At 38.1% G+C, this 22,201-nt stretch overlaps 1 protein-coding gene across 1 annotated transcript in view; it reads left to right on the top strand.

Moving 5' to 3' along the window:
- Positions 1 to 22,201, top strand: part of Epb41l4a (erythrocyte membrane protein band 4.1 like 4A) — a 233,608-nt gene that overhangs the window by 179,584 nt on the left and 31,823 nt on the right. The window contains exons 14-18 of the mRNA XM_015484299.2: positions 9,558 to 9,648; positions 12,960 to 13,043; positions 13,623 to 13,736; positions 19,037 to 19,084; positions 20,121 to 20,198. Coding sequence (XP_015339785.1) covers positions 9,558 to 9,648; positions 12,960 to 13,043; positions 13,623 to 13,736; positions 19,037 to 19,084; positions 20,121 to 20,198 — 415 coding nt within the window. The remainder of the gene's footprint in view (positions 1 to 9,557; positions 9,649 to 12,959; positions 13,044 to 13,622; positions 13,737 to 19,036; positions 19,085 to 20,120; positions 20,199 to 22,201) is intronic.

Raw genomic sequence — 22,201 nt, 5'->3', positions numbered from 1 at the left:
GGGGGGGGGGGGGGATATGTGTGTGTGTGTGTGTGTGTGTGTATGTATATGAGGAACTATGAAACCCATACATCTACAGCCAACTGATTTTTAAACAATCATGCTAAGAATATCCACTAGAGAAAGGGCAGTCTTTTCAAAAGTGGTCCTTGGAAATTGAATATCTGTCTACATGCTAAAAAATGAAACTAAATCTAGACACCTTTTTTTTTAAAAAAAAAATAAACTCAAAATGTACTGAAGACTTAACTATAAGACCTGAAACTACAAAACAACTAGAAAAAAACAGGAGAAATTCTTCAGGACATTGGAATGGGCAAGAGATTTTTTTGGACAAAACTCTGAAAGTACAGGAAACAAAAGCATAAAACAGACAAATGTTATTTGCTCGAACTAAAAAGCAAAGGAAACAGTCAACAGAGTAGAGAGACAACCTACAGAATGGGAGAAAATCTTGGAAACTATACTTCTGAGAAGGGGTTGATATCCAGAATACACAAGGGACTCCACTAAAAAACACAACTAATTTGATTTAAAAATAGGCAATAGACCTCAATAGACATTTCTCAAAAGAAGACATATAAATGGCCAGCAGGAATATGAAAAAGTGTTCAATACCACTAATTATCAGGAAAATTCAAATCAGAACCACAATAAGATATCACCTCACCCCAGCAAATATGGCTATGATTATAAAACTAAGATAATCAATGCTGGTGAGGAAGTGGGATAAGGGAACCCTTGCACACTTTTGGTGGGATGTAAATTTGTACAACCATGGTGGAAAACCATATGAATGGTCCCCCCAGAATTGAAAATAGAGCTGCTGTGTGATCCAGCAGTTTCATCCCTGGGTATGTATCCAAAAGAAATCAGTGTGTCCAAGAGACATCTGTACTCCCATGTTTATTGTAGCAGTATTCACAGCCAGAAGTGGAAACAACCTAAGTGTCCATCACCTGATGAATGGACAAATAAAATGTACATACTCAGCATGAAATATGGTTTGATCATTAAAAAAAAAGAATGAAATCCTGTCATTTGCAGCAGTATGGATGGAAATGGAGATCATTATAAGTGAAATAAACCATCCATAGAAAGACAAGTACTGCATGATCTTGCTCCTATGTGGGATGTAAAAAAGTTCATCTCACAGAAGTTGAGAGTAGAAAGGCAGTTAACAGAGGCTTGGCAGAGTAGGCTACAGGGGAAGGATACATGGAGAGAGGTTGATGAATGGGTGCTAAGTTACAGTCAGATGGAAATAAGAAGTTCTGGTGTACTATTATTCTGGTGTAGGCTGACTATAGATAATTATGTGTAATATTTTAATATTAGTGTAATATGTACAATATTATAATGCCATACCTTTTAAAAGTTGGAAAGATTTTGAAAGTTTTAACCATATGTAATGATAAATGTTTAAGGAGATAAATGTTTAAGCTGAGTTAAATATTGCACAATACAGGCCTGTCTTGAAGCATGACATGTTAACCCATTAATTATGTACCATTTTTATGGTTTTTGTGTGTCATTTAAAACTGGGATGGTATTTTATTACATTGGATACATTCAACTAAGTCATGAAACAGTTTCATTTTAAAACATCAATTTTTATGCTCCAAATTATATCCTTTGGTACTCTTTAAACTCTTGATGAAAAATGTTAGTTATCATCTTAGATATATACTCCCAAGTGCATAGTTTTAAAAATTCTTTTATAGTGATAACTTGTGTGGAAAAGTTAAGGATCTCTGAATTACAGACACCTAGAGATAAGCTTAAATGTGAAAGTAGACAGAATAAAATATTTCCAGTTTTTCCTTAACCAATAAGCCTTTTAATAGCAATCCTTATATACAATTATGTGTACTCTGTTTGTATTTACTTTATATATTATTATAGTTTTATCATATAAAAATTTCTAAAGCAGTGATTCATCCAGCACTCTCCACTGGAACAGAACCAACTTTACTTCTGGTCTGAAATGATCCCCCTACCCTAGACCAAGAGGACATATATTGTGCAGTTTGGGAGTACGTGGCAGGGGAAGGTTTGGGGTATGTTGCTGAGAAATTGGGAGGAGTTACTGTCAGGATCAGATGTGAACATTTATTTAACTCTGTTCCCTTGAATTGTATCCTCTTGTCATGGGAAGTGCCTCCCGACGCCTTTTGAGGCCAGCCAACTATTCCCAGATAGGTGTTGTCTTTAGAGAGTCCAAGAGAGCTAGAAGGAAGGACAGCTGCCTTCTACTTGACCACATTTGGCAGTCCCTCAATGCTGGACATTCTGTTCCTCTGAGGGCCTAGGAGAGTGAGCTAAGCCTTCCCAGGCTCAAAAGTGCCCTTTTTGTTCTGAACCTGGCATTGGGACCCACAAGCAATAGTGTCAGTGGCGCCCTCTCCCTTAGTACATGCACCTCTGTAGTTCGACGGAGGGGCAAGGAAGGAGTGCCTTCATGTTCACCCAACTCACACCTTCAAATTGATGAGCAGAGGAACTGGGAGCGTGTCGGATTAGGGAAGAGGAAATCGGAAGCAGACCAACTTGAGAAGGCAGCTATGAAGCACAGACATGTTTTCCTCCCATCTTTCCTGTCTACACCCATCTTTATAAGCTGTCTTCCAGCTTGTTAGTGGAATGCCTTGTTCAATCTTGCAATTGGCATGTAGCAGATAGTGTCTTAAATCAGTATACTTGTGGTAAAGAAGTAACTGTGCTTAAATGGCACTCTCGGGGCTTTGAAGGCAGAAATGCTTTACCAAAGCAGGGCTCTGGAAACTCTTTTGAGATGAATGAGCCAATGTCAGGCATTTAACTTCAAATAATTAGTCATGGGACACAGGAACATTTAATTATCAAAATTTTGTGTCTAGATTTTTTTTTTAAAGAATTTAATGAGTGTGTGCTCTGCCAAATATAAAATCTTCCATGATGATTGGGGAAAAGATATGTAAATTTTCCTCTTGGCCATTTCTCTGTTTGACCATAATTTGTGGCATTAAAATAATGTTTTATTTGTGCTAATTTGCTGCACTCTCTGCCGTTTCTTCCACAGTACCCAGTCTAAAGTTGGTGAGACCAAGGCAAAGTGACTTTGTATTGTGACTGAAAAAAAAAGCTGAAGTATTATTTCCAATTACTAGCTTATTCTTAATTCATGAATATCATATTTCTTCAGATAAGTTGTAATGGGTTAGATAATATAAATCAGATAGCTTTTATTGAAACCTGACAGGGTATATAGGAATAGTTATCATCTGTCCTGATTATTTGTCTTAAGCATTAGATGTAAATTTTTGTTTGTTTTGTTTTCTAAGGTTGGGGAAGAAATAAAATGAATAAGTAAGATAAAATTTAACCTAAAGGTTTACAATTTTATATTTGAGGGGCTTTAAAGAAATTATAATATGTTACAAACCCATTTTACTCATTAGCAATGTATCCTTTTTCCATATATCAGAATAAGGTATCCTTACTATCTAAATATATGGGTTTATTTATTTTTTCATTTTAAGGTCACCATCCACCTTCTACTTCTACTCTGAATTAAAAACTATGCCAACATTTAAGTAACATCAAAGATTTTATTTAGATTGACAGGTATCCAATTGAGTTATGAATTTCGTACAACTTATATTGCTATTTAAATGCAAAGTATTTTTATAATCGAAAATACATGTCTGTTCATCACCCAGTCTGTACATCACAGAATGACTTTTAGGAATTACCCTCCAATCAAATAGCTGAATAGATCCTGGGAAAATTGCTTCTGTTTCTGGCGGTCACTCTTCCTGAACTGAAGGCAAGGGTCACTTAACATGAAGGCACTCAAATGTGAACAGAATTAACCACACAAAAGCCTGGTAGTGGTTCAGTGAACACAGGCTGGAAGCATTTGGAGATAGTGTGTTAAAAGTGAACAAATGAGACCCTGGGGCTCTGGACACTGGCATTGTGGTGCTGTCTAAACTGCAAGAAACTGGGTGAGCCCACTGTCAGCCATGGTGTCTTCTAGTCAAGAAATAAATATCATAGGCTTGAACTCGATTTGGTTCATTAACAAACTATAGCTGTCCCCTGACAACTTGTATTTCAAATATGACCTACTTCTTGAAACAAGGACTTTGTCTTTTTAACATGAACAATATGATATGTAAGATGAATTGGCATTCTTGACAAATCTAAGTGGTTTCACTAGAACTAATATTATGTTACCTAACATAGAATAAATTGACTTATTTAGAAGCCTTAATAACCATATATCAATAACTGATCTTTAATATAGGTATTATGTGGCTTTGATTTAAAAGAACACTGTGCTATAGCAGAAGGCTGCTTTTAAAGCTCTAAGCAGTAGTCTTGCCCTGCAGGATTTTGGCTGTAGGTCCGCTTGAGACCCATCTCATATGCTACCACATCCAGGAAGTTGTTGTCATTGTTTTTTGTTGTTGTTTGTTTTGATTTTGATACTTGTTAAACATTGTATTGTTATTCTGAGTTTTTCTTGCTAGTGGAAAACATAGAAACAGAAACAGCTTCGCTAATAAGAGACCTTTGTTGAACACCTCCCATGGGCAAAACCCTATACCGCAATACAAGGGGATACAGGGATGCATCCTTCATTATATATATATATATATATTTTTTTTTTCAGTTGTAGGTGGACACAATACCTTTATTTTTATGTGGTGCTGAGGATTGAACCCAGTACCTCACGTGTGTCAGGTGAATGCTCTACCACTGAGCCCCAGCCCCAGCCCTGTATCCTTCATTTTAATAAGCTCTCAAGGCCTATTTATTTATTAAGATCTTAGGGCCTTATTATATATAATTATGTTATATAGTTTTTCTTGTATGTGTTATAAATATTTTAAAAATATGTGTGGAATAATCCTTGTTTCTAGGTAGTTTAAGGATGGGGAAAAACTATTGAGCTTCATCTAAAAGATAAAGAATTACTCCAAATGGGTTGGTTTATGATGTGTAGGAAATTTGTTTCAATTCTTTTTTTTTTTTTTTTTTGGGACCCAGTGGACCTCACCAGCATGGNAATTTTTTTTTTTTTTTTTTTTTGGCACCAGGGATTAAACCCAGGGTACTTAACCATTGAGCCACATCCACAGCCCTTTTTAAAAAAATTTTTTTATTTGTTTTAATTAGTTACACCTGACAGTACAATGACCTTGACATATCATACATTTGAATCAGATGGGATATAACTTCTCATTTTTCTGAGTGTACAGGTTGCAGAATCACATTGATCATGCAGTCACGTATATACACACAGCAATAATAATGTCTATTTCATTCTACTGTCCTTCCTTTCCCCCCTTCCTCTCCCCTCCCCTCCCATCACTTCTGTAGCCCTTAAAAAAAAAATTGAGACAAGGTCTCACTAAGTTGCTGAGTCTGGTCTTGAACTTTGCAATCCCCCTGCCTCAGCCTCCCAGGTCTCTGGGTTACAGGTATGTGCCTCAACATCTGGCTCAGCGTTTTAATTCTTTAAGTGGATGGTAGTTAAATTATTTACTTTGTTATTACCCATTAAGTTGTTTATATTTGTGTTTTACTCTTTTCTTTAAGTCTTATTATAATTTATAACTCTTATAAATGAAAACATGAATCCTTCAGAGGAATGAGTTGGTCAGATCATACTTCTCTGTAACCCAAATTCTCAGCTAATATAGAAGATTGTTTCTGGAAAGTGGTCTGATGAGGGGGAAAAAAGTTTAGAGAAAGAAAACAGAGTTAGTAGTGCATGTTGGTAAAATGAAAAATCAGTAAACCTAAATAATGTATCACCTAAATTTCTCTGCAAACTTCAGTAACCAAATGTCCTAGCATTACTGAATTGATTTACTTTCTCCTTAAATGGTGGTATGGCAAAATCTCACTAATTTTAACTGATTAGGAGGATAGGTACTACTTTTAAGGGCATATTTAGTGACCTTAAAGAAAGCTAATTGTTGAATTGGGGTTAAGGTTAGCGTATAAATGGATACTTCAGAAATGCTTCCAGTAAGTTAATGCTTTTAAGTGTAGTTCTGTTATTGTATGGATTACATAGCTGTGAAGCAGGAGAAGACATATAAATGGACTTTTAGTACAGAAAAAAAACAGACTATGCATATAAGTGATGAATAGTTTATAAATTTTAATATAAAAGAACCATGAATTAGATTGTTTTACTGACAACAACATATCTCATTTGTGCTGTATGGATGAGAGTTATGTTAGTAAATTAGTCCTGACAGTTGAATAATTTATTTTCAAGTCTTGCCATACTGCTTCTGAGTGTCTGTGACAGAGAGCATGCTTGTAAATTCTTTTGGAAAATCGTGTGTGTGTGTGTGTGTGTGTGTGTGTATTTTGGTACTAGGGATTGAACCTAAGAGCATTTAATCACTGAGCCACACACCCCTAGCCTGTTTTTTATGTTTTATTTAGAGACAGGGTTTTGCCAAGTTGCTTGGGGCCTCACTACAGGTTCCTGAGGCTGGCTTTGAACTCACAATCTTCCTGTCTCAGCCTCCTGAGCCACTAGAATTATAGGTATACACCATCATACCTGACAAAAGCTAGTATTTCATTTTAAAAATTATGATTAGGATTCTGCAAATAATCAAATATTAATTTCTTTAAGAGTACATATAAACATAGCATGCAATTTTTCTATGTGAAAGTATTCTTCAGTTTTAGTTTCAGCTTATTCATTAATTTTGGAAAATTTGATTGGAAGTAGACTAAGTGTGCTTAAACAACTTCACTTTCCTTAAAGTGAGTGATTGTGAGACTAAGAAAAGACTAGTCAGTCTAGAGAGACGAGAGTTTATTCTTAAGCTAGTTACACAGGGCTTTGGCTGACATAATGTTCACCTTTACTCTGCTCTTTTGCGATTGATATCAGTGGCACTGGGAATTGGTCTCTCTGATGTATCCTCCTTTCCCCAGCCTGTGTAAACAGCCCTATTACATGAAGGTTTCTTTCATTAATATTGTAAATCATTAATACCTGTTGAAAACAAAAACACATTTAAAAAAAGCTCATTAGTAACAATTACAAATATTAATGTTAGGCCACACCTACTGTCTGGTACACAAATGAATTAACCTCTCCTGCCCTGGCTCCAGGGCAGTACCACATGGGGTTCCACATGTGAAAAGCAGCTCCATTCCAGGTCTGCATCTGCAATTTTGAGAGTTAGCCCTTGTGATTTTAATGGTCATGTGGCCATGGCAAAAGTGACTTTAGACAATGACACTTTCCACATTCGATACACATGGAGTAGTTCAAGGGAATGGGTTGTGTCCCATTTATTATATCTTGCAAAATTTACCCCATGGCTACTCTTTATAACATTGAATTTGGAATGTTGTTCAGTTATTCTTACTGGCTGCATCATAAACTCACCTTTTAGTTCTGGATATGTCAGACTCACCCGTCCATATCCAGATTCCAAAACAGGAACAAAGTTCAGATTGAATCCCCGTCGGATTCCTTAGAATAATAGTTTTAAGAACTCTTATTTGAAATTTGTTTTCTGTGTAAAAAGCATATTTATTAATGCCTCTGTTTCCAGGAGGGTAACCAGACATACTTCCAAACTCCTCTGGAAGGAAGTTTCCAGTTTCGGGAATGCTCAGATGTTCTTCTTGTCTTTCAGTCTTGGTTGTCCATGAGAAAAGGAATTCTTCTCTTAGTTGTATATCAAATGCTCTCTTCATTGGATGTGCCTTTCACTTGTCCTCTGAAGGATCTCTCTCTTACTGTTGCCCCATAATTTAAACTGACTTTTGGGCTGTTCTTAGGTGGGGCCTATATGGTAGATGGACAGCAGTGTATTGTGGTGGGTGAGAGGAAAGTCTCTTGAGTCAGTCTGCTCAGTTTCAAAGCTATATGCCTTAGGATATGGGACCTATCTTTGAAAATGGGATAATATTAGTATGTACTTCATAGGATTTTTTTTGAGGATTATCTGAGTAAATATGTGTGAAGCGCTTGAAACAATACCTGATGCATAGTAAGTGCTCAATAAATACTAGTGCTTTCTTAATATTGCCAACTCATCTTCAGAATTCAAACCCTCAGAGGTTAGTGATGAGTATGCTTTGTGTTCAAGTGTTCTATGGACATATACCTGCAAGAGCAACCCTGAGGAAGAAGTTCCTGTGTGCCACATAAACTTATTTGAGGCATATGGGCATCCTCAATGGCTGTTTCCCCTACTCATCAGAATTGCCTCTTCCCAGGTGAGGTCATGGACACTGGAGAAAAGTTGTCACCAGAGCCCATGCATCTCAGTCCTAAGGGCTTTTCAGCCTCTGCCCTGAGAACAGGATCCAGAGCTTCAAAACTAGTGTCTCACTTATCTTTATTTTGACCATGATTTCCAACATCACATCTGCTGTGGGCTCCCTCTGCTGGTCCATCTAGCATGTATGCAAATCTGTGAAATAACTGCTTTTAAAAATTCAGTTTTAGGTTTTTAACAATGTTTCCATAAAAAACACATGTGGAAAATTTGTTTTGTATGTGAGTGATACATGTAACATCTATCTTACTCTGTTTTGCTATTCAGATTATGAATAGGGATATTTTCAGGTTTGGTATTTTTTCTTCTTTTTGGTTTGATTTCAGATGGGGGCTATCATGACATGCTGAGAATTTCTTCACAATATAGTTACCAAGAACTATTATGTTTTATATTCCAACATATGGTACTAAATATCCCAGAATCTTATATTAACAAAGTAAATAATGTCCATTATATGGGAACTTAATTTACTCTGAAAGTATCAAAAAAGTCACTGCCTAGATTTCTGGAACATTGTTGAGGGGTTAGTACACGTCCAAAGCTAGTACCTCATATCTGGGCACTGTCTTGCACACTTGTGATCCCAACAATTTGGGAGGCGGGGAAGGAGGACTGAAGGTTTGAGACTTGCTTCAGCAACTTAGATCCTATCTCATAATAAAAAAACAGGACTATCAATGTAGCTCAGTGGTAAAGTACCCCTGGATTCAATCCCCAGTACCAAAAAAGGAAAAGAAAAAGGCAGGGAGGGAAGGAAAGAAAATAGTACGTCACATTTTTTTGGATGGTTCATTATTTATTGGGAGTTATAATCTATGGGTACAAAGTGCCACAATGTCCCTACAATTGCGTTTTAAAGTAATAATTCTGCTAGGCATGATGGAATACACCTGTAATTCCAACAACTTGGGAAGCTGAGGCAGGAGAATCACAAATATAAGGCCAGCCTGAACAATTTAGTGAGGCCCCAAGCAACTTAGCAAGAGCCTGTCTCAAAATAAAAATAAAAGGGCTTGGGAATGTAACTTGGTGGTTAGGCACCCCTGGGTTAAATCCCCAGTAAAAAAGAAAAAAAAATAAATAAAGGGTGGAGGATGAAGCTCCGTGGTAGAGTAAAACTGGGTTCAATCCCTAGAACCTAAATAGATAAATAAAAATAATTCTTGTGTTTCTTTGTTTTCTTTATCTCTGTCTCCTTTCTCTCTTTGGTGTTTTCTTCCTCACCTTTCCTAATAGGATCAAATAGCATAAACCGGATAACTACAAACCTGGAAAATGGAGAAACTGAAGGAACAACTAAAATTATTGCACCTTCACCAATAAAAAGGTCAGTAGTTACTAAAGAAATATGCAACCATATGCTGTCATATGTCCTTGTTGGCAAGGTTAAGAATTTTTTCACTTTGAAAAAATTAACTGATTTTGCTCCATGGGTCCTGTAGATAGTCTCCGGGCCAAGGACTATTTTAAAATGCCAGTAAAATATTAAACATCAAGACCTGCCTCTCTTATTGGAGAAAATGCTTTTACTGTCAGTGTGATGAACTCACAGACTGTCCATGGTCTGCATTCGCAACAGCAAAGTGAAAATTCCATGTGGTTTTTTTGAAATGGTATGATATAATGGACTAACTCACAGGGACTTGTGAAATAAAGTAGATGATATTTATGTGTAATGTACTGTGTTCATTACAGTAGTGCGCCGAACTGTGGCCCCAGAAAGAGAGTTTATAGCATGTAGAAGCATCAGAGCCTCAGAGTCAGCAATTGCATATGTATGAAGAGTTGTTACGGTCTTCTGCATCAGTTTTCCCAGAGGCATTCCCCAGTGGAAAAACCTTCCCTTAATATATTACATGGATTGTTTTCCTGAAAGATCTGCCTTGTTCTCCTTTCAGACACTGTTTCAGGGTCATTTTTTTTTCCTATCTCCAATTATGTTCATGGAGTAGCATTAGAAACATACAATGAGCCGCTTTCATAGGCTCACTTTCTCTTTAGATGTTGCCCCCATACATCATGGAGAAGTTCAAGCACTCACAGATATGTGACCTGATGTATTTCTTACATCATTGACTCCATCTTTTGTTAGTAAATAATGGTGTCTTCCTTTAGCTAGAGTGTGGCTACTTTGAGGAATCTAGTTTATAATTCCTGCACAATAATAATTTCTGCACAATATTATATTTTTAAAATTTATTTATTCAAATTTGTTATATATGATAGCAGAATGCATTTCAATTCATAGTACATATATAGAGCACAATTTTTCATGTCTCTGGTTGTACACGAAGTAGACTTACACCATTTGTGTCTTCATACATGTACTTGGGATAATGATGTCCATCTCATTCCACTGTCTTTCCTACCCTGCTGTCCCCTCCTTTCCCTTCCCTCTCTGTTGCCCTATCTAAAGATCCTTCATTTCTCCCATGCCTCCTGTTATGGATCAGCATCCTCATAAAAGAGAAAACATTCAGCATTTTTTGGGGGGGGATTGGCTTAATTCACTTAGCATAATATTCTCCAACTTGGTCTATTTACCTGAAAATGCCATGATTTTGTTCTCTTTTAATGCTGAGTAATATTCCATTGTGTATATATACCACATTTTCTTTATCCATTCATCTACTGAAAGGCATCTAGGTCGGTTCCACAGTTTAGCCATTGTGAATTATACTGCTGTAAACATTGATGTGGCTGTGTCCCTATAGTATGCTGTTTTTAAGTCCTTTGGGTATAATAAACGAGGAGTGGGATAGCTGGGTCAAATGGTGATTCCATTCCAAGTTTTCCAAGGAATCTCCATACTGCTTTCCATATTAGTTGCACTTCACAAGAGTATTTTAAGATATGAGGATTCTCAGAGTTTTGCAGTTTCTCGCAGGGTTTTGCCTACCTACATGAACTTTTCTTCAGTTCCAAGATATTACAGATTTCCTTTTTGGAATGACACACTCTTTTTAAAAATTATTAAATTAAATATATATATATATATATATATATATATATATATATATATATATGTTGTAAATGAACCTTTATTTTATTTATATGTGGTGCTGAGACTCAAACCCAGGATCTCACACATGCTAGGCAAGTGCTCTACCACTGAGCCACAATCCCAGCATCTGAAATGACAGATTCTTTGAATGATACACTTCCATCTACTGTCTCTGCTGGTTGACCTCACACTTATGAATAGGGAGTCAATGTCTTCTGCACATACAGGGTATGCTTAAGGTGTGTCCAGCATCAGAACAGTAATCTTCCCTGAAGATCAAATTCTGGGTCTTTTAGAACATACATAAAAGAATTCAATCCCCTTTGTGACTGCATTCCTGCTTAGGGGTAGTACTGACACCTGAGGGGGCTCCAAGTTACCACTGAAGCTCCAGGTGTGAAACAGCTTAGGGAAAAAAATGGAATTAACCTGGGATTTCATTATTATTATTATTGTCGGTCTACGCTCAATTCCTCTTTCATCTCCCTTTTTTTCCTACTCCCCACCTCTTGCTTTTTCCTTCTTATTTATTAAATGCACACACAGTTTCTACTATTGTATTCAATCATCACCATATTTACTAATTTTTCTCATTTCAAAAGGTAAACTTTTACTTTGGGAATTTGAACTTCAGATTTTTTTTAAACCTTTATAAAAATAATATATTGTTCCTATATAAAATGTACCTGCTACCTACCAAGACTATGGTGTATATGCCTTTGTTGGATGTATTATTTCATAGGTGTCTATTAATTCCTGTATGGATATAGTATGCTAGGGTACCAGTTCATTTCTTTTCCTTTTGAAATGATCTTGTCAGAATTATGAACTCTACTGTATTCCTATTCTAGGATCTCTCAAAAAGCCAGGGTTAAAAGTAGTTAGGAGTTAAGAAGCTTTACCTTTTTCTGGAGCTTAGACTCCTGATGAAGGGAGGAGTGACATCCTTCCACCCCAACTGGTGACCTCTGAAGAGTCTCCTTCCTATGTGTTTCTAAAACAATTTGTTAGGGTTGAATAACAGCTCAGTTATATTTACATTCTTAGGGCAGAAAGATGATACTAAGTCAGGAAATAGCATTTGAAAGTAATTCTGATCTGGAAGGATGAAGCCAAGATTTAGCGGAAGCTGGGGAAAGGTCAGTTTGGGCCACCCAGGGCTGAGCCTGCCCAGAGTTGACTGACCTCCAGAGATTCAGACCTGAGTTCAGAGCCAGGGAGTCTGCACTCCCTGGGAGTCTGTTGCACAGAGGGCGCTAGTCACATAAGCCTGGCGGCCCAGGTTTCCTTCCTCTGCTTGCTTCTCTCCTTGGTTTTGTTGTTATCCTTGCTTCCTGTCCTGAGGTGGACACTTGAAAGTTTATTAACAAATGATAGACCTGTCTTCTATTGACCTAAAGCAGTAAAACTAGAAGCAGGGAGGAAGCCCAGTGGAACTTGCTGGAGAAATATATTTTTCAGGCAGGTACCTCATGTTCTTTTTGGAATGAGTCACAGGTATGAACAAGCAAACACACATACACACACTCCTTAGCATTTGTTAAGTAATTTTACTAAAGAAATCAGTATGTGAATTTACTTCCCTTTGTTTTCTAGTTAATTTATTTTCTATTTTTTTTTTTTTTAAATTAAAGCTTTAAGAAAGTAAAGAATGAAAACAGCCCTGATACCCAAAGAAACAAATCTCAAGCACCATGGGAAGAAAATGGTCCCCAGAGGTAAAGGGACTCATTTTTTTTTTATAAAGAACAGTAACAAAAGGGGATAGCAATCTCAGCTCACTGACTAAAGGAATCCCACCACTATGTGATTGCTCACTTGGGGAGATTTCTAAGTTAGCATGACTGGTGGGAATTTCTGAAGTGGAAGTCAATAGTATGATTTGTTTGGGGGGAGCAGGGGTGAGCAATGGGGATTGACCCACACAGGGGCTCTACCATTGAGCTACATTCCCAGGCCTTCTTAAAATTTTAATTCTGAGACAGAGTTTTGCTAAGTTGCCCAGTCTGGCCTTGAACTTGGGATCCTCCCGCCTCAGCCTCCCAGGTCACTGGGATTGCAGGTGTGTGCCACCACACATGACAATAGTATGTCTCTTCATGTGAAACTTTTTTCCTGAAAAGACAGAAGGGAAAACTAATGTAAGTTAAGAAATCATTTGAAAGTTCATTAGGATGGTTTAGAGTAAGATAACATTCTGCAAACTCTAAATGACACCTTAATGATAATTTCCCCTGCTGTGTAGTTCTTGTAAGAACTTCCAAGTAGACATGTTGACCATTCCTCTTTCACTCCAGTGGGCTCTACAACTCTCCCAGTGACCGCACTAAATCACCAAAGTTCCCCTATGCACGGCGTCGAAACCCCTCCTGTGGAAGTGACAATGACTCTCTGCAGCCAATGAGGAGAAGGTAAGTTGAGCACAGCTCCTCTGTTTGCAGTTTTCAGCAAACGCTTTGGTCCCAGGGTGTGCTGTTATAACAGGTGATTCTCAGAATGCCATTACTGGTCATCTTCTCAAGGTAACAGGAAGTTTATTCTTTTTTGAGATAAAGCAAATTAGGGATGGTGAAGCATTTATCTGAAACAGCCAGAATTTTAGAGAAATAATGATGAAATATAAATGGGAACTTGCTTTCTGTATTTTAATTGATTAATACATTTTTAAAAATATGTCTTATATGTACTATGCTAATGATATGTGTAACATGTATATTTTATAGTATAAATAATATATATTAAATATTTCTATCTGGGTGGACAAAGCCACAGTTATCATGTTTCTTAGCCAAGCCCGGCTGCTATGCTCTCCAGATTTACATCATTACATAAATACCAGTGAAACCCTTTCAAAGCACGGAGAAAATGAATCCTGTTATCTTTTCCTTAGCAGGTCAGAACGTTCGTGTGATTTTTTTCTTGTGTATGTACACTTAATCTTTATACATTCTTTATACATTTGTAAGTTTTGGACTCTGCAAAGCAGGCAGAGTAATGTGACAGACGCAAGAGAGGAAGCCCTAGAAATGACATACCAGTGGAATTTCTTTCACTTCTCAGGGGGAATTACTTTGGCCACCCCACATAAGTCACATAAGTGGCTTTGATAATTATTAAAAGTTCAGGTCATAATGTCAGATAACCATCAAGACTCTTTTTATGCACATTGTGGGTTTAGAAGCCGACTCCTCCTCTCTCTTGTGCCCTTGTTCAGGCTTGTTCATCCTCGCCTTTGATATCTTCTACTGTTGATTTCCCATTCTTGCTCCCCAGCTTTCCCAAGTTAAGTCCAACTTCTCTCAAACCCTTTGATGGTGAAGAAGAGTCTACATGGCCTTCACCAAGTAGGATTGACAAGAGGGAGCTAGATCGCAAAGTGTTTGCTGTATATCTCACTTGATTCTGAGAATAGCTGTCTGGGAACTGGCATTTTGATACAGTCATGAGGTATTTCTAGTAGAGAGGGATTATTCAGGGAATTGGTACAAAGATGTGAGTAGGATTTGAGGCACAAAAGGTGGAGAATGGTATAACCCAGCGATCTAGCCACTGTTGTTGTCCCTGGACTGGTGGAATACAAGAAGAGAAAGGGTTGTTATTGTCCAGAAACCAGAGCTGTTTCTGCCTTTGAGCTCGCCTTCCTGAATCTGCACTGCTGCTGACATTGCTGGAGGCACCACCACTCTAGTGAAAGCTCTGGAACCCACTTTTCAGGAATGTAGGAGTGGATGCCACAGTTTCTGCCAGAAGCAAAATCACCTTCCCTTTTTTCCTACCTTCAAATCTTGCCTGAGTGCCTCTCCAACTAGAACCCAGCTGGCAAGGGAGTCCAGGAAAATATAATTTCTTAGTTTCCAGTCTTACCAAAAAGGGGAGGTTATTAGTGGGTCAGTATGGCAATGATTACCAATGAAAAAACCTGGCCAGCATTATCATCTCCTTTCCATAGATGAGAAAACAGGCTGAGAGAAATGGCAGTAGCTTGTCTTTTGTGGCACATATGGAATTTGAATCCAGGTCTGTAGGTCAGAAAAAGATGGGGATAATGAATCATTTAAATAAGGCTCCATCCTGCCCTTACTAAACTTTCTCCTTGAGACACCAAGAGTTAGTTCAACTTGTACAACTCTTAAAACCAAAGCAACATCATTACAAAACATTTTAAAGCACAATTTTTGTGTGTGTGTTGTTAGGGCGTTAAGTGGTGGAGAGGACTACATGTATTAAGGACTTTGCGCTGTATTATTATTGTTCAGTGGGTAGATTTTTATACTTTTCATCTGTAATTATTAGCACAATTTGTCAGCACTCCCTAAATAAAATTATTATATATGCTAAATAGTCATTTTGATTTTACTACATTTGAAAATACATTTACCAAGATTTGCTTAGGTATATCAAAATTCAAATTGTGTGAAATTATATGGACTATATACATTCCCAAGTCCAAACTTAATGATTTCTATACTGAGATTATGTTTTCTGCTGGCTTCCTGTGAAATACAGAGAAGCATTTGAAGAAAGTGGTTACAGGATCCTTTCATTGGCATATATTCCTGGGAAAGGATCATTTAAATTTATTGAGAAGAGAATCTCTTTGCCTAAGTATCTGTAGAGACTTCTGTCTGTTCTGCATGTCACTTAAAGATCTCTTGATGGGCATGTTCATTTTGAGAAGACCAGACATTGCTGCATGTTGGCATAGAAGAGCTAAAGTGCATTGTTTTCTGTTTCTTTCCACTATAAATGACCTATAAATGTCCCTGTCCTTGTTAGTCTTGTTTTATCTTCATACAAATTTACCTTGCTCCTGGGCACAAATCCCTTCATTGCTGGATTAACTCTGACATTTAAAACTGAGATTTGTCATCAGCATGGAAGAATCTCAAGAATTTACAGTTAATAATAGGAAGTTCTATTTTGCTTTGGATACCAGGATAAATATGTTTTGCAAAAGATACCAAAATTTCTTATTTGTCACTTGTTTGTCATGAGTTGGATGTAGGCTATCAAATTTTGGCCAAGTCTACTATAGTGGTCCTTAACTTTTTGGGGGCCAAAGAACCCTCTGAGAATCTGATAAAGCATTGTGTTCAGTCCCTAAGGGAAAAGGTACATATAAACATTTTCATATAGTTTTCAGGGTTTATGGAGAACCTGAGGCCTGCTTGTTTCAACATTTCTGCTCTAGGAAAAGATAACCAGTACATGTTCTGGAAGTACAGTGTATTTGCACAGCTCAACTTCCATCTTTACATTAAAAGTCTTTATTGAGTGCCATTAGTATGCTGGGTAGTATGCTAAACAACACTGACAAAATTCTTGTCCTTTGAGAGCTTACCAGATGTTACAGGAGAAATTTATGTATCATGCAAAAAAATGTGCAATGGTGACTTTAATAAGTTATGTGAAGGTGCATTACCTTTTGCTTAGAGGAATTAAAAAAATCTTGTTGAAACCTAGAATACATACAGAAAAGCACATATATCATAAGCATAACTGCATGGTAGATTTTAACAAATCAAATACCTGTACAACTATTACTATTAAGAGAAGTTTGCTGGATCAAGGGGGTTGGGTAAGGTTTTCCTGAAGCTAGGCATGTGAACCAGAAACTGAGATAAAAGCAAAAGGAAAGGAAAGATCATGCCAGCCAGAGGTAGTAGAAGGGATCAGAGAGCATTCATGAGAAGGAAAGAAGACAGTGTTGTTCAAACTCTGAGAGTGAATAAAAATATAGATGAGTCCAGAGATAAAGATGGGGACAGACTTTATAGCCCATCTGGGCTTGTTCAGGAATTTGATTCTTAGACCAGTAGTTGTTATAAGGGAGTATGATAGCATGATTGCATTTGTGCTTGTAAAGTTACTGTCCTGTGGAGAAACAGTGAAGGAGGCTAGTTTTGGAGATGGAGAGACCAAGCAGCAGGCTGTATTTCTAATCCTTTTTCCTTCATTCCCAGAATGCTAGAAGCTAAGCTTTTATCTCCCAAGCATGAGATGAGAAAATCCTACTGTAAAAAATAGACAGGTACAAGAGAAATACCTACAGATCCTGACTTTGAAAGGATCCCCAATGAAGTGGTAGAAGCTGCCTCACATTACAGCAAAGGGGTCAGTTAACATGCTTGGCACCATCTAGATGGCTCTGGTCTCTTGATTGCTTAGTGCTGAGATAGGAAGAGAGAGCCATTATGAACTGCGTATGAGGGTGGCTTCTGTCTTTAAAGGCCAACTGAAACAAATGAAATGCAGAGAGAGAGAGAGGGAGAGAGGGAGGGAGGGAGGGAGGGAGGGAGGAAGGAATGCAGTGAAGGTGAACTCACAGGAAATAGATGATATAAGAAATAAAGAAAAAATTTAAAAACTATTACCTTTAGAAAAATGAAAAATATTGTATCAATGAGTTGCCACAAGAAGGTGGAAGGACTAATCTTAGTTGTAAGGATAGATTCATAAATAACTGAAATATTTTGGTACGTTTTGAGATTTGGTAGCAGGAAGAAGAAAGAATCCCATCCGATGGACACTTTTTCCTTTGGAAGGAGAAAGAAAAGCCATGTGCTGAAGCAGAGGTACCATGGGCCAGGAGTCCAAGAGAAGGAATTAGTACTGCTTTGCAGAAATATAGTCCTTGGGTCTAAAAATGGTGGTGAGATTACTGGACCATGTTGTGGCCCCCCTGGAGGTTTATGAATTGGATTTCTGTTGTAGTAAGATGCTTTCTTGTGAACTCCCTCCAGCACTTCTCAGCTCACTATTTGGAGAGAACCTGGGTAGCTGGATTTACCCATGTGTGATGTTTTGCCAAAAAGATGCAGTGAAAGGCACGTTATTGAAATGGGGGACTAGGAAATCTAAGTTGGATAAGGAGGACAGTGAAGAAAAGTGAAGGTGGAAAGTGGTAAGGTCAATAGGCAGCCTTACTAGGATGGAAGAAAGGGCAGAATGAAAATTGTTGAGTAAACAGTAATGTTCGCGGCTTACATTTATAGAGTGCTTATAATGGCCCAGGTCCTGCTGTGCATTTAATTCATTTGCTCCTCATAACAACCTTTTATGGGAGGTTTATTAAAAGTGAGGTACTAAGTAGAGAAGTAACTTGTTTAAATCACACAACTTGGCAGTGGAAGAGATGGGATTCACATTCAGGTTGTTTTGACTTTGGAGCCTGCACTTGAACCGGGATGCCCCATTGGAGCTGCTTGAAGGTCAATGGGAAGTGGTGAACAGGAAGGAGATTGTGGTCAGGGAGCAAAGTGTTTGGAGGTGGTTACAGATGATGTGGCCCAATGTATAACCATACCGTACGTGGCTGAGTTGTGGTGGGAGAGGTTTAGAGAAGCAGTAGAAGGACTTGAAGGACAGGATATTGAACAAGGTCATCCTAAAAGAGTTGATATCAGTTAGGCCATGGCAGAAATTGGTTTAGAGGATTACAGGCCTATAAACTGCAGACTTACACTACCATTGGCTGAATGGAATTTAACAGATAAGCTACTTGTTGCTGTTTGTAGACTGTAGCTCCCTCTGGAATTCTGACTTCCCGAGGCCAGAGGGTGGTATGTTGTGTTTCTGGGACATAACTGTGTGGTAAGTGAATAGACATATAACAGACATGAACTAACTGCAATGAAGCCTGCCTTGATATGCTTTCCTTAGCCAATTGTAATGTTCTGTTTTCTTTAATGTCTTCTTTTGTTTTCCATAGGAAAGCCCATAACAGTGGTGAAGACTCAGATCTAAAGCAAAGAAGGAGGTAAAATACCAAAAATGGGCAAAAATGGAAGAGTCAGGGAGAGTGGGGAAGGGCTAGCAGATTAGCTCAGAGTTGAGGCAAGAATGGGATTTTTTTTTTTTTTAACTTTCAAAACTCCATCTGGTTTCAGCTGGTTCTCAGTCATCCATTCTGTTCTATCCTCAGACATTTCTCTTTTTCTTCCTGCTCCTTTGTGTTTCAGAGGAGCTATCTCAGTTAAGTATTGCTAGTTTACAAATCATTCCAAAACTTGGTGGTTTAAAGCAACAACAGCCATATCTTTATGTGTGTGCTATATGCACACACATATATTTATTTATATAACATATTTACGTACAGTTTAATTCTGTCCAATGAAAGGCAGTTCTTTAGTTGGTCTTGCACAGGGTCTCTTGAGGCTGTGATTGATGGTGGCAGAGGCTGTGTTGTCTAGCAGCCCTTTTTGTCTCATGTTGAAATTTTGGCAGAAGGATTGAGGCCTAAGACCTCTCTATCTGGTCTGTCTGCATGGCTGGCCTGGACTTCTTTAGATGGTGGCTGGGAGGAAGCAGAAGCAATCAGTTCTTTTAAGGGCTAGTTCTGGAATTGGCAGAGTATCTTTCACACCTCACAAATCAGTCACAGGACCTATAGAAATTCAAAGTCAGAGGAAATAAACTCTGCCTCTTTGTATAGGGGATAGGGAGGGGTGAGACTCTTCCTCCATATTTAGTCACCACAGGGACTCACAGCTTTGCCATGGCAGAGTTTTGTTAGAAGTGATTGGTTTTTGTGGTCCTTTCTGGGAACATGATGACATTTCCCTTAATCTGTTTCCATCTTTCCCCTGTCTTGCTGTTTCCCTGGGCTGTAGGCTTGTTCTGATGTCTGACTGAGGTCAGAAGCACTGACTGGGAGAGGGATAAGGTAGCTCTTTATGTTTGGATCAGTAACTTGACTGCAAAATTAGTTCAGAAGAACCAAATGAACCTTTCTGAAACTTTTCATTTGTCTTACACCTGGGTTTTCTCCTTTGCTCTTCTCATTTTGTCTTCAGGTCTCGCTCACGCTGTAACACAAGCAGTGGTAGTGAATCCGAAAATTCTAATAGAGAACACCGGAAAAAGAGAAACAGGTAATGTCTAAACAACATAACTAACGGGAACTCTGAAATTAGAGGCTGCTGTTGGTACTAGAATCTGTGTGTCCCACTTATTCATGAACCTGGTTTTCTCATCTGTGTTACCAGGAATCTGACACACTAGTTTAGGAAACCTCAGCTCTTTCAACTGAGTATTAAGTCCTTACAATAAGATGATTAAACGGTTTGATAGTGAGGTCCCTTTTGGTTTCTATTTTTTAAGAAGATGATTCCCTATTTAGGTACCATGTGTAGTGAATTTGCCTAAGTCTGGCAGCAAAGTTTACCATTTGTAGAGTGCCTTCTCCTTGTGGTATATTTAATGTGACATTACTGTACCTTACCCAGCCCCAAGATACCATAGTTTTGGCCTTTTGTAGATCTCTGTGCTATACATGTTTACATTCATCTCCTCTGTCTGTCTGTCTGTCCTGTCTGTCTGTGTCACTCTCTCACTCTCTGTTGGTACTGGGGATAGAACCAAGGGCCCTGTGCGTGCTAGGCTAATGCTCTATCACTGAGCTACATCCCCAGTCCTTGTGTTGACATGTCAGACACACACAGGTTAATAAATGCTGTCAGTTCACATTTCTAAGATTCATTTTTAAGAGTTCATTAATACACTACTTGGCATGTAATCAGCATTAGCATTGGCTTAATGCATTCATCTCTTCTCTGTAGTTTCAAAATATATATTTGCAAACAAATAGTCATGGTGTTAATGAAAAGAGCACCAGGTTGGGAGGCAGAAGAAATTAGTTACCGGTCATACCAGTTTCAAACCCAGTGGTTTTCAACCGGGAGAGTTTTGTCCTCTCTGCCTCCTCCACAAGGCCATTTGGCAACATCTGGAGACTTTCTTTATTTTATTTTTTATCAGTATTGAGCAAGGAGATTGCTGTTGACCAGAGATGCAGCTATACATCCCACAATGCAAAGGACAGCTCCCCACCACAAAGAAGTGTCTCGTAGTAAAATAAATCAGTCGTGCCACTGTAGAGAAACCTGTTTTCATCAAGTGTGGAACTTTGGCCTGGTTCCTTTGCTTTTCTAGGTCATATTTTTTTTTTTTCTCTCAGACTAGATTATCTCCAAGGTTCTTCTTTAGTACTTGGAGCCCTGTGCCTGGCACAAACTGAATCTGCCCTAACTACAAAGCCTGCATCATAATAGCCCAGACAGCATTGTGAGAGTGGACCACTTTCTTAGGAAGAGCTTTCGATGTGGAGCCTTCTTAGGGACTGGAGTTGCTCCAGATAGATGTGAGATCACAGCGTGCTACAATACTTTTCTCAAGGAAACGATCTGCTTCTTTACCTGTAGAAACCCAGTGTGGGAGGTGGCTTTCCCTCAGGAAAGAAAACCAGCTTCTAAAAACCAGTATTTCTGTATAGACAACAAAAAACAAAGCAACCCCCCACCCTACTTTTTCCCTACTTAAAACTTGATCAAAACAGAATTTTAACATGTCTTTGTTTTGCTTAGTATATTCCAAATTGTGCTCATACTGCACCATTCTCAACTGCTCAGAAGAGAGCCTGTTTAAAAACAATATCTTTTAGGGCTAAATGTACTCATGGAGACATTTGCTGTTAAAAATGAAACACTATTGAAAGGTTGCCACCAAATCCTTAAATTGCTTACTGATCTGGCACCACTAGCTTCAGTGTTCCTTCTAGGTGTTTCCTTTTTGGGGAGCTTTCTCCTCTCTCCTCTGGGGACATTATTTATTTATTTAATTTTTTTTAAGACATCCTCTAGCTTTTTTTAAATGTTATTCATTTTTCCAAATTCAAAATTTTTCAATTTATTTATTTTAATTAGGTGTGTATGACAGCAGAATGCATTTTGATTCATCGTACACAATTGCAGCACAAATTTTCATTTCTATGATTGTACATGATGTAGCGTCAAACCATGTGTGCTGTCAGATATGTACCTAATGATGTCCATCTCTTTCCACCATCTTTCCTGCCCCCATGCACTTCCCCACCCTC

This window comes from Marmota marmota, unplaced genomic scaffold, assembly GCF_001458135.2.
Source record: "Marmota marmota marmota unplaced genomic scaffold, marMar, whole genome shotgun sequence".
Classification (NCBI taxonomy): domain Eukaryota; kingdom Metazoa; phylum Chordata; class Mammalia; order Rodentia; family Sciuridae; genus Marmota; species Marmota marmota.
This window is presented reverse-complemented; position numbering and strand designations above follow the sequence as displayed.